Source organism: Danio rerio, chromosome 8 (genome assembly GCF_049306965.1).
Source record: "Danio rerio strain Tuebingen ecotype United States chromosome 8, GRCz12tu, whole genome shotgun sequence".
Classification (NCBI taxonomy): domain Eukaryota; kingdom Metazoa; phylum Chordata; class Actinopteri; order Cypriniformes; family Danionidae; genus Danio; species Danio rerio.
In genome coordinates this window covers 26,587,541-26,601,015 of record NC_133183.1, presented here as the reverse complement: position 1 = coordinate 26,601,015, position 13,475 = coordinate 26,587,541, and the positions used below count along the sequence as shown (strand labels likewise).

Genomic DNA, 13,475 nt, shown 5'->3' with positions numbered 1-13,475 from the left:
ACCAGACTCAAGCATTCATACTTTATCAAATAAACTAATCAATTATACAAATAGCGCTCCGCGGCGCGGCAGAATACGAAGTGTCATGAATTGTGGCTGGGCACTACGGACAGCCGCATTGACTTCCTTATTATTTATTTCCTTCCTGTGAAAGTCAATGGTTACAGGTTTTCAGCTTTCTTCAAAATGTTGTCTTTAGCGTTTAACACGGGAGTCACTAACCTCTGAAACTAAGAGCTACTTTCGGGCACCGATTAACGTGGAGGGCTACCAGTTGGATAAACACTTCTCAAATAACAAATTGCTCAATTTACTTATAATTATAATTTAAGTTTTTGGTTATTTTAATAATGAATAATATTCATCCAGGTGTAGTCACTGATCATGTTATGATTCTCTCAAAGTTACCAACAATGATTTAACAGGGTAAGGAAATACCCCGTAATTAATATCAACGTGCAACACTATTTTATTTATCTTTGCAAATATTTACATTTTTAAATGATTACTTCTATATTAGAGAAAGCTTACTTGTAAGTGGTGTTATGGTGAGCTATTTTAGAACAGGCCTGTGAGCAACACACGAGAGCCTCGTGAGCTATCTGGTGCCCATCGGTACCATATTTGGTGACTCCTGGTTTAACAGAAATGAAATTCATAAAGGTTCGTAACCATCAGGTAGCGCTTAAAGCATGCGACCTGCTTATGCTTCCTTCCTTAAGCGCTGGAATAGAAGCCATTCATTTATTAGCTATCCAATTTCATCCTCAGTATATCCTTTTTACACAGATGCTGCCCCCTTCGTGGGGTATATTATCGGGGCCGCCAATGCGCTTCTAACGGGCAATATCGTCAATACATTCTGAAAAAAAAAAAAAAAAAAAAAAAAAAAAAAATACTGCTGTACATGTTCCTAGTTGCATAGGAAATCGCTGACTCTCTTTTGCTTTATTTTCAGAAACTGGTATCAGAAGCAGAGCCGCAGCTGACTGCATCTCTCCTTTTAAGATGATAATCCCATAACCACAGCATACACAATTTGCGTCAGCATTCATTTATACATTTTAAGTTACCCCAGAACACCTCATCAGTTTCTCACTGCTCAACACATCCACACATTCCGTTCAATAACATTTTTGGTTTCATAACACCTTAAAGTCATAGGACCATTCAGGCTTCCCACCAGATTCATAATCCAGTCACTCATTCAGAATTGGAGCCACCACCACAGCAGCACACAAGGGCTATCGTAACAACACATACAAACACTAGGAAAGTAGTCTCCCGACGCCTTCAAATCTTATATCTGACGCAGCCACAGCCATCTCAGGGAAGCTCAGAGGACCCTCACCAGCAGACGCAGTAATCCCAGCGGCCAAGGGCATGGGCCTAGTCCAGGGAGAGAATACGACCCAACCATACCAGCTTCCCGAGGGCAGAGGAACTACCCAGTCTCCCAAGGGCGCGGGCATGACCCAGCCATCTAGCTTCCTTTCTTCCTTCCAGCTGATTTGCACTCAGCCTTCTCCCCCTTTTCACTCACCTAACTCCAGTAGGAGTTCTCTCCCTGCCCAGGCCCCCTTGTCACCCCCGCCCCCCCCGGCCGCTGCCACAGAAGTTTTCACTGCCCCCCAACTTTTCTAACTTCTGTAGGACCCCGCCCCCCCCATGGCTCTGGCCCCCGCAGGGGCGTTACCCCGAGCTTCGATTCTCGCAGGAATCATCTCACTGCCCTGGCCTTAGCTTTTTATATTATGTCATTCCATAATGACATATAGTATAGCACTATTTATTTTTCTCTCTGTTTGATTTTATTTATATAAATTTATATCTATATGCACCCACGCATATAAATATGAGTTTATATATAGTGCTGTCACCCTCACGCTCTGTTCCCGCAGGAACAACCCCAGAGCACCTATACCGCCCGTCACCCTCCAGTAAGAAGTCTTCACCTCCCCCTCATCTTTCCCGACTCCTACTGGAGCAGCTAAATAGCTCACCCAACCCCGAGCTGTGACACAAGTCATGTCATCGACCCTCCCCGGCCCTAGCTTTTATTTATGTTTATTTTTGTTTATTTCTCACACTTATCTTTTATTTTTTAAATTTATTTATATATATGTATATATATATGCACCCACGCATATAAATATATATTTATATATAGTGCTGTCACCCTCAAGCTCTAACTCCCGCGGAGTTAATCCCGAGCACCGGACCCCCGCAGGGGTCATCGCCCAACTGCCATTTCCCCCTTCAGCTGGGGCTTCACCGACCATTCCTTTTCCCGACTCCAGCTGGAGATGGCACATACAGCTCTCTCTCCCGCAGGAGAGCCAAGAGCTTCGACTCTCGCAAGAGTCAGTAAAAACGCCCCCCCAAGGCCCTAGATTACCCCATTATATATTTATATATCTATATGTTTCATATAAATATATAATTATATATAGTGCTGCCACCTCCCAGCTCAATCTCCGCAAGGAGTGTTCCTCGAGCAAATTTCTCCTTTGGAGTCCCCGCCCCCCCTGCCCCCCTTCACCCCCCTCTCCAGCCGGAGTCCTTCACTCCCCTTCCCTTGTAATGACTCCAGCAGGATTCCCGCCCACCCCATGGCTCTGACCCCCGCAGGGGTCTCCCCGAGTCTCTACTCCAGCAGGAGTATTCACAGCCCAAGCCAACTCTGCTCGGGTTCCTGCAGGAACCTGTTTCACCCTTTGCTCCAAAGGAGCCCTCTTTACCTTTTCTTTTTCAAATAACTATATCCAGCAGCCGGATATAGCATTTCAAGCCTTTTGGGGAGTTTCTTCGAATACACGGCTGCTGTCCCGAGCTTCATGCATTTGGGGAGCTCTCGAGAACCACCTGATCTCGTACTCCCCTCACATGCTCTATGGACCTGGCGGGAGCCCTGGGCTCAACTATCTCCGAGCTCAGGGTTCTCTCCCGGGACAGCATGCCAAACCTGCTTTCAGCTGTCAAGCAATATCTAAGTGTGAACTCTTGAAGTGAAGTTTTTAAACTAATTTCGAGAGGAGCACGTGATATAATTGACAGCAGCTGGCCACCTATCTACACTCATTAGTTAGCCAATCAGATCTATCCTAACCCACTATAAGTAGCCTAGCTAGACATTACTCCCTTATCTTCGTTTTCCGAAGAAACCCCCCATCCACCCCTTTCTCCTCCTTTTCTCCTTTACAAAAAGGGGAGCTCTCGAGAACCACCTGATCTCGTACTTCCCTCACATGCTCTATGGACCTGGCGGGAGCCCTGGGCTCAACTATCTCCGAGCTCAGGGTTCTCTCCCGGGACAGCATGCCAAACCTGCTTTCAGCTGTCAAGCAATATCTAAGTGTGAACTCTTGAAAGAATATATGTCACTTCATGTGAAGGAACGTCAATAATATTTATAGGACATGACTAGGCAATGACATTATCACTGGCCAAATGTGGGTAGGTTTTTAGCTGTGGCAGGTTAGACATCCGTGATCTGGTAGATTAAATATAATTTTTAAATTGTAGACTTCATGTGAAACAAAAACTAATCGCAATGCGACACCACAAAACCACAACTCCCATGAGCTCACCTGCAACCCAGTGTTTGCTTATGTGCACTATTGAGCAACGTCACACACAATATTTATTCATTCATCCAGTCATTTTCTTGTCGGCTTAGTCCCTTTATTAATCCGGGCTCACCACAGCGGAATGAACCGCTAACTTATCCAGCACGTTTTTACGCAGCGGATGCCCTTCCAGCCACAACCCATCTCTGGGAAACATATCATAATTTGAGTGATCAGAGAGTTTTTTAAATATCCTAAATCAAGTAAAAACATTTTAAATCAAGTATTTTAGCAAGCAAATCTCAAATTTAAGCATATAAAATATATTTTCCCAACAAAAAAAACTGTAGATAGTGAAAATGTATAGTGGCTAGTTACTTGACTGATGACTAGCACAGTGGCACAATGTCCTGGACATGTTTTAAAAGCTTTTAATTTGAAGTTAATTTACTGGGGCGCTTGCCGTGGAATTAAAATAGCACAGAATTAGGAGCACAGGGTACTATACATTATCCAGCAATTTGGTTATGATTTATATAAGTAGAATGAAAAACTACTGACCGAAATGTCGTCAGAAGACACAAAGAAATTGTTATTGAGTAATTGTTACGGAGATTATTGAAGTAGTAGTTCATGTAAGTAGTAGCAGAAGTAGTAATGGTGTGGTAGTTACAGTAGTAGTAGTCGTTGTTGGTGTAGTAATATCAGTAGTAGATGTGATTGATGTAGATGTAGTAGAAGTGATTGTGGTGGTGGAAGTAGCAGTAGTAGTAGTAGTAGCAGTAGACGTTGTTGTATTAGTTGTAGCAAAAGCTATAGTAGTATCAGTATTGGTAGTCGTTGTAGTAGTATCAGTATTAGTAGACATTGTAGTAGTAGTAGTCGTGGTTGTGGCTGTAGTAGAAGCAGTAGTAGTTGTAATATAAGTAACTTTTTGTAGTAGTAGTTGGTGTAGCACTTGTGATTTATTATTATTGTTGTCAGTTATTACTGTTGTCCTTTCTTTCTTTTTACTCTCATTTTTACTATCATACATTAATAAGCATTGTTGTTACTCCCTACCTCTGACTGGTTTCTTTCTATATGTTTTGTCTATATCTGTGACACTTGCTTCATTTATTGACTGTTATTGTTCCTTATGTATGCACTCTGACCTGTCCACCAAGTTACCTTTACATGCATACACACACTCACACGCGCACACTCACGCACATACCAGTACATGACTATATTGTTGTTGTTTTTGTTTTGTTTTTGTTTCGTTGCTTTGTATTTGTTATTTGTTGACGTTTTCTTGTATTTGTATGATTTTTGCATATTCTAATAATAAAAATAAATAAATAAAAAAAGACACAAAGAAAATTCTGAATTACTTTAGTGATTTTTAAGTCCTATTTATACACAATTGATGGACACTTGCTTCACTAACCTGTGGAGCTTCTCATTAGGAGAAACACAAGCAGAGTCCAGAGACAACAGCAGCTAGTAAGGACACTCCACATGTCAAATTTAAACATCCGAACACTTCTAACAGATTAATATGGTGTTTTAGATTAATTTTATTAGCTGGAATGGCTGATCTTGGTTAATATTTGTGATTTTATTTACCTGGATTTCTGTGCTGGTTCCTCTGACACACTGGGTGTAGATGGAGTAGACACTGCAGGATTGACGGTGGATTATGGTGACAGAGGAGCTGTTGTTTCTGGCGTTGCATTCAGTTGTCATATAAGTTGTGTCTGAAAATAGTTCAAGAAATGTGAAATGGGTAGAGCACATCAACTACATAAAAGCTTAAAACTGATCTAATGAAAACAATTATACAAGTAAAATATTATTAAACATTTACTTCATTCATTCATTTTCTTTTCGGCTTAGTCTCTTTAATAATCTAGGGGCTTCACAGCGGAATGAACCGCCAACTTATCCAGCAGGTTTTTACACAGCAGATGCCCTATCCAGCCGCAAAACATCTCTGAGAAACATCCATACACTCATTCACACACATACACTACGGACAATAAGCTTACCCATTTCACCTGTTCCACATGTCTGTGGACTGTGGGGGAAACCGGAGCACCCAGAGGAAACCCACACAATACACATTTTTCAGTTTTGGCAACGTGTGGCATAGTAGGTACTGCTGTCGCCTCACAGCAAGAAGTTCGCTGGTTCGCTCCTCGGCTGGGTCAGTTGGCATTTCTGTGTGGAGTTTGTATGTTCTCCCCGTGTTGGTGCTCTGGTTTCCCCCACAGTCCAAAGACATTCAGTACAAGTGATCTGGGTAGGCTAAATTGTCCGTAGTGCATGTGTGTGGGTGAGTGTGTATGGATGTGTCCCAAAGATGAGTTGCAGCTAGGAGGGCATCCGCTGCAGAAAACATGTGCTGGACAAGTTGGCGGCTCATTCCGCTGTGGCAAACTCAAATTAATAAAGGGACTAAGCCGAAAAGAAAATGAAATAAATGATTTTTCAGCTTTTACATATAGAATTATTACCCCCCCCCCCCCCTTGTATATTTTATTCGCCTGATTTCTTTTTAACGGAGAGTTTTTTTTTTTTACACATTTCTAAACAGAATAGCTTTTTAGCACAACTTTTACTTTAGTTTATTAAGACTATATCATTATTCATTCAGTGCTTACATAAAATTAACTGAGTTTGTCAAGTTTTTCTTCTATTTATTTTCTCTTTTGCTTCTGCGTTTTTTACTTTGGTGTTTATTTTTTATGTTTGTGTTATGTTATGTTTGTTACAATCACATAATTTAACTGTAAATGCGGTTGCGTGGGGTACAATGTGTGGGATTAAGTTATGTTTTCAAGGGAGATCTAATTTTCTTTGTCTAATATTTAAAATTAATAGTCTTGTAGTATGAGTAATACAAATTGTTTGTTTTATAAACTATTAGTAAAGTTAGTTATTCCAAAAAACTATATAATAATAATGTTAAAAATTACATTACATTATATACACACACATATTTATTTATATATATATATATATATATATATATATATATATATATATATATATATATATATATATATATATATATATATATATATATATTTTTTTTTTTTTTGTTTTTTTTTGTTTATTATTATTATTATTATTTTTTTGGAGTAGCTCAAAGCTTGTGGTAGGAGGAATAATGAATTATACATATGCCTATATGGTAATAATAAGCAAAACGCAGAAAAAGTTGTGCATGTTTAAAAAGTAGGCCTAACTACAAATAATTAAATAAATAAATATATAATCACGTAATGTAGATATAATATACACTAGGTGTGTGGGCACTTTAAGGCGAATTAGCCAGTTAGTCTAGCGCGGCCCTGCATTAGTTGTTTAAGTTATTGTGTTTTAAAAAGTCCCCGCGTGTTTTGAAAATGTTCTTTCGCGTTCTAAAATGAACTACGTAACTCTGACATATCAGTGGCCAATTAAAGCTGACTGAATCAAGCAGAAACCCTCATTGCTTCTTTGGATGACAAGTAGTTCAGTACTTACTGCGATTCCACAAAACGGTGATAAAATGGCCTTTTCAAAGTTAATTTCCCGTTTAAAGAAAGCGTTCGGTATCAAGTGTGCACACGAACCACCCCGTGAGCCACTCGCATCCACCGGCAACACGGCAGAAAACCACCGTCATCCGATAACCGATGACCCGCCCGTCGTTGCAAGAAAACAGGCAGGGAGACAGAAAAAGTCTTCCCTCTTCCAAGCCTGTTTCCCCAGAAGAGCTACTGTTGATGGTAAAATAGGTTAATTAATTTTAATAACTAAAACATACTGTTAAATACACCAAACATATCAGAGTAGCTGTTTGAAGATAAGAAATAAAATTAACTGGAAATATTTGAGAATTTTATGTTGTTTCTTAAGGGGACAGTTCACATAAACGTGAAAATTCTGTCATAATTTATTCCTCAAACCTGTTGGAGATTCTTTCTTGTGTTGAACACAAATACTGAAATCAGCCATTGACTTCCAGTATTTTGAGTTCCTACAGTGAAGGTTAATGGCTGCTAATTTCAGGAATATTCTTGAGAATAGGCCTATTTTTGTGTTTTACAGAAGAAATTCATAATTAATTGTATTTATGCCTTTAGATATGTAGTTTACACATACTTTTTTATTGCTAATTATCACTTCAATACAGAAAAACCATGAAGATCATAAATAAATATTAAATACATTGAGTGATGTTTTTGCAAATGAACTTTTCAAATATCTAGTCAAAAGAGTTACAGAATCATATTAATGATATTCCTTCCCCTCTTTAGATCCGCTCCCTGCACTGGAGATCCATGACCTACAGGACGAGCCGATCAGTAGCTCAAAATTCTTTAACACTGCTGTGAACAATCTGGAGCTGGAGGTTCTCCAACCTTCTTTTCCTGATGCTCCAGCAGAAGAAGACTTGGACTCCACTGTGAAATCTGAAGTGAACAGCTTTGAATCTCCAGTGAGTCAGCAGTTCTCAACAGACGGCATCTTTGAAGCGTTCAGCGGAGACTCTGTGCAGGTTGACATTGACTCTGCACTGGATGAAGACTCGGAGTCTTCACTGAATCAAAAGGTCTCACAAGATGACTCCGCTGATGATTCTGCACTGAGTCTTACAGCAGATGATGAGACCTGTTTGGACAATAGTAAGTTTATTGCTAGAATTCATAACATTTGTTTAGGCTTATCAAACATTTTAAAATTATACAGTTGAAGTCAAAATTATTCGCCCCCCTGTGATTTTTTTCCATTTTTAAATATTTCCCAAAAGATGTTTAACAGAGTAAAGAAGTTTTCACTTCCTTCATTTCCTATAATCTTTTTTCTTATGGAGAAAGTCTTATTTGTTGTAAACTCTGTGTTTTATTTGGTTTATAATTTAATAAGATTTTATGTCCAGTCAGCTAAATGTTCTTCTTTTTTAACAGATGACATCAGCTCCCGCTACAATCTGGGAAAGCAGCTCGGTGAAGGAGGTTTCGGCTCTGTTTTTGAGGGGATCCGCATACAGGATGGTCTGCAGGTATTCATTTCTGTAGACTCAAATTCTTTGATGAAGTTCACTATTTAAAGAACATCATCAGAAACATGCTTTCATTGTTTTGACATTTCTGAGAATTCAAATTGATGAAACCTCTGTTCAGGATTTGAATGAAATGATCTGGATGCACATGTTAATTGTTCGCTTATTTCTTTAAACAGGTGGCTGTTAAATTTGCCCAGATGACACCACGTATGCAAGATCTCTGCTCTGTAAGTACACTACACTTTCTGTTTTTCTCTTCTCAGTCACTGTGTTCAACTCAAAATGTCTTATATTTAATATTAGACAACAGGCTGTGGTTAAAAATCCTTGTTTGAAAACCAACATCATTATTTTGTTTTCAGTCTCATGACCAGCCACCTCTAGAGATCACCTTGGCAAGTATGGCCAGCAGTGGCTCCAGGTGTGCCAATATAATTCAGCTCCTTGACTGGCAGGTCTTCAAAGACCATTATGTCATGGTCATAGAGCGGCCTACGCCAAGTATGGACCTGGAGGCATTCCTGCAACTCAACGGAGGCGTCCTCACCGAGCAAACGGCACAAACTATCATGGGCCAAGCTGTTCATGCTGCCAATGTTTGCTGCTACCGGGAAGTATTCCACAGAGACATTAAGCTGCAAAACCTGCTTGTAAACCCAAACACACTGGAGGTCAAGCTGATTGACTTCGGCTGCGGAGATTACATGATGGAATCAGCATACTCCACCTTTTCTGGTAGGTGTTTTGAATAGGGTTGTCAAAAGTATCGACTTTGGGACTGACATTTTAAAAATGTCCAATTGAACGCTGTTAAACACCACTGATTGGCCATTGGTGTTCACATGCTTAGCAAATATGACTGTGATGAGTGTCAGTATCGATACTTTTGACAACACTAGTTATGAATGTACATAAGCATTATTAATATACGGTTTAAAAGCTCAGTAATTAGCACACCTGAAACCCATCTGGTATATATATCAACATGATGCTGACACAGAGATTTAACTAAATGTCTCTCCTCCAGGCACAGAAGCGTACATGCCGCCAGAGTTTTACAAAAGAGGATGTTACCATGCCAAACCAGCAACTGTCTATTCTCTTGGGGTTCTTCTCTTCACATTGCTGCATGGAGATTTCCCAACGACGTATGACCTGTACTACCTGGAGCATGACTGGTCCAAATTTACCCTCTCTCAAGGTGAGATGTTCATCAAAGAACAAGTTGAAAATCAGTTTATTATTAATAATAATAATAATAATCTCACCTCTCCTTTTGTTTTTCACAGAATGCTGTGATCTGATGTGGGCTTGTCTGCAGCAGATTCCAGAGCACAGAATTCTTCTAGGACAGATGCCTTACCACGACTGGTTCATGCTGGAGTAGCCAGTTGACACCTTTGCTGTTAATATATAGTGTCTTGTTATTGTATTATTAACTTCTTTATTGTTACAGTTGTTTTTGTGTATGTCTCTAATAAAAATATATATTTTTGAACTCACTTGTGATGTGGCTTATATTGTGATCTAGTCCCAGTGACAAAAATCTGGCATGAGGTTTGAACAGCATCCAGTCCTTTATAAAACACACTGCAGTTGCCACTGGCGTCATTAAGGCGCACTTTTAGAACTACACTTTTAAAGAATACAGTCCAGCGCTGCCCTTTACCTGACCCAAAACCTAAACATATCAGTTACTGCGACATCAGCAAATCATAAATATAAAATTCCAATGTTTTACTGTGAAATCAGAGCTGTTTTTAGAAATGTTTTAAAAGAGAAACATCGTAACATGAGATTGTGACATTCAATACAAAACATCTGCATTTTCACAATAAGAGCACCCAGTTTTATTAAGGTCATTGAGTATTCATCGCCCTCATGACAATTGTGCTTCTCAAACTAAATATTCAATGGTATTTCTTTAAAGTCAATTCTGATAGTGTAGTTTGCGCAGACACACTGAGGTTTATCGTGTTCAGAAGTCTGAATCATCCACATTATTTTATACGCCTCCAAAAACATGTTTACTACACAAATGTCCAGCGTTTGATAAACAAATAGACTGTTCAACCCTTTATGTTATCACTTTCTTACAACATCTCCAACTATGCTAAAAGCAACGAGTTTTATAGAAAGATGTTGCAATAAAGTAATAATGTAAAGGGTTGAACAGTCTATTTATAGTAATGTGTTTTGGGAAACGGGAGTGACAACTGTATGAAATCCAAAAGTTTGCATTCTTAATCACCTGTTTCTAAATGGTCTGTTGCTAAAAGTGAGGGGGACATATGCCCCGTCCCCCACGGTTGCTACGCCCCTGCTTACAACATCTCCAACTATGTTAAAAGCAACAGTTTCTATAGGAAGAAGAAGAAGAAGAAGAAGAAGAAGAAGGAGGAGTTGATGGTTCATTTGAGTTTTGTCATTAGATTATAAGTAGACTGTTAGGTTTGGGTTAGGGTTAGTGTAAGTTGACATGTACTAGCAAAGTTTCTTGTTGTCAGTTAAATGTCTGTTGAAGGAGCATATCAAGCTGATTATATTATCAACAGATTTTAAGCAGACAGTCTACTAATACTCAAATGGACCATCAATATAAAGTATTACCCCATTCTTTAATAATGCTCTAGAAGAAAGAAAATCAGCTTCAGTTTCATCTCTAATAGTCCACATTTTCTGTAAGGCTGGTGGTGAACTTCATTCAACCTTCTACCAAACTGAGGTACAAGTAAATCTAATCTTTGTTTAAGATGTTTGTCAGATTGATCAAAAATTTAGAGATTATCAATTCAAATTCTAAACATCAGAGCATTTAAAACAGCAGCTAGTAAGTTGTGCTCAACCATCACTGCTTCATGTTTGGTTTTCACAGACAGATTAATCTCTATTATGATTTGGAGTTGTAAAATGGATGAAGTGTGGTCATATTTGTGATTTGATTTACCTGGATTGATCATCTGGTTCCTCTGAAACACAGGCTGTAGATGGAGAAGAGCTCCGGACTGCAGGTTTGATGGTGGATTTTGGTAAAAGAGGAGCTGATTTTACTCCACTGACGTCTCTTTAGGCTGTTAGAGAAAAACAAACATTTAAGATTTCTATTTATTATTTTTAGTCACAAACTCATTATTAAACACAATATCCTCAGATTTTTTTCATTCACTCGTTTTCTTTTCTACTTGGTCTCTTTATTAATCAGGGGTCGCCACAGCAGAATGAACTGCCAACTTATACAGCATACAGTATGTTTTACACAGCGGATGCTCTTCTAGCTGCAACCCAGCACTGGGAAACACCCATGCACTCTTGCATTCACACACATTCACTACTGACACTACTGCTTTTGACTGTGGGGGAAACCGGAGCACCCAGAGGAAACCCACATGAACACGGGGAGAACATGCAAACTCCACACAGAAACGCCAACTGACCCAGCCGGGGGCTTGAACCAGTGACCTTATTTAACCTGCTGTGAGGTGAAAGTGCTACCCACTGAGCCACCGTGTCATCATTCCACTGATTACAGCACAGCAAAATACTTCAAAACCACCAAAGATGATTATAAAAGGATAAAAGCAATGTTAAAGTAATTCTCCCTGAAGAACAAAACATTTGAATCTTTCAGTTGGATTCAAGCTGGAAAAACTATTACTGAGCATTAAAAAATCATCTAAAGACTGAGAAAATAGACCCCATATTCTATTGCTGATTAAATTATCACTGTTTGTGTCGTATTATTATGAACTAAATGTATGAATAATTAATTAAATGCAGCTGAAATAGAATACAGCCCTGGTATTACATAACAAAACATAAACACACACAATCCAAGAAGTTGCTTCAATGTAATGGCAGGATTTAAATTATGATTATCCAAAAAACAACTGAAAAAACACTCAAACTCACCATGCGTCAGTGGAATAAGAAGAAAGAAAACCAGCTCAATCCTCCTGTGATATTGATGTGTGTAGAGGACTCTATTGGGATAAATAAAGCTCAGACCAGACGAGCTGCAGCATTTTAGATCATCTGAAGAGGTTTCACTGCGGATGATGGAAGTTCAGCCTGGAGAACATTGCAGTAGCCTAATATACAAATCACAAGTGCTTGGACAAGAAGTTACGCAGCCTGCTCTGTTACAAAGTGTCTGATCCTTCTAATTTTGTGTAAAGAAAACAAAGCTTGCACAATCATGCAGGTTATGTGAGCACTGAAGGACAGCTGAGCATCAAGACTTCTGACTGAATTAAAGGTATAATTGTAGATGACCCTAGCTGAATAGTGAAGTTCAGATGTCTTTGTCTTAGTAGCTTTAAAATTGAACATCATTTTTAAAAATAGAAAGTTTGATGGATTCTTGGTAGTGAATGTACAAAACAAACAAAAGATCTGAATAACTGATCTGAAATTTCAGACGCAACTTAAAATACATGCATAAGGCACTGAATAGGAACAAAAATCAATATGTACACAAGTATAAATATTATTAAATCAAATGCAGCAGACAACAGATTTGTAAAACCAGAATTGTACAATATTATAGCACAACTAATGCAAGAAAATCAGTGTTAGATTCAGATAAAGAGGCTTTGATTTCTTTGGCTTGCATTTAAAGTTCCTGTTTGTAGCCATGTTTAAAGAAAGACATCTGTAAAACTGAAGAAGCTAAAGATGAAACAGCAAATGACCAAAACCTTCTTTATAAGCATTTTAGCTACAGCTAGGAACTGTTTCATAGCAATATGACGTCAATCCTCCAGCCTACAGGTATATACAGACTGTCATTAAAGCAGCATCCACAGAGACATGTCCATTATTCTTCTTAAATACAGGATTCTCTATACATATTTCTTTTTCCTTTACAA

General features: G+C 38.8%; 1 protein-coding gene across 1 annotated transcript; it reads left to right on the top strand.

Moving 5' to 3' along the window:
- The first annotated feature begins 6,697 nt into the window (after positions 1-6,697).
- Positions 6,698-10,108, top strand: LOC568680 (serine/threonine-protein kinase pim-1-like). The gene is made up of 7 exons (XM_009304031.5): positions 6,698-7,327; positions 7,859-8,227; positions 8,510-8,604; positions 8,784-8,834; positions 8,970-9,342; positions 9,635-9,808; positions 9,897-10,108. Exons 1-7 carry the CDS (start codon positions 7,060-7,062, stop codon positions 9,992-9,994), a joined length of 1,428 nt encoding a protein of 475 aa, XP_009302306.2. The 5' UTR covers positions 6,698-7,059; the 3' UTR covers positions 9,995-10,108.
- The last annotated feature ends 3,367 nt before the right edge of the window (positions 10,109-13,475 follow it).

Bases quoted from the DNA above. Each gene is read 5' to 3' on its own strand.
- LOC568680 (XM_009304031.5), top strand. From the start codon at position 7,060: ATGACAAGTAGTTCAGTACTTACTGCGATTCCACAAAACGGTGATAAA. The intron at 8,228-8,509 runs GTAAGTTTATTG...CTTTTTTAACAG, and splicing joins TGAGACCTGTTTGGACAATA to ATGACATCAGCTCCCGCTAC. The intron at 9,809-9,896 runs GTGAGATGTTCA...TGTTTTTCACAG, and splicing joins CAAATTTACCCTCTCTCAAG to AATGCTGTGATCTGATGTGG.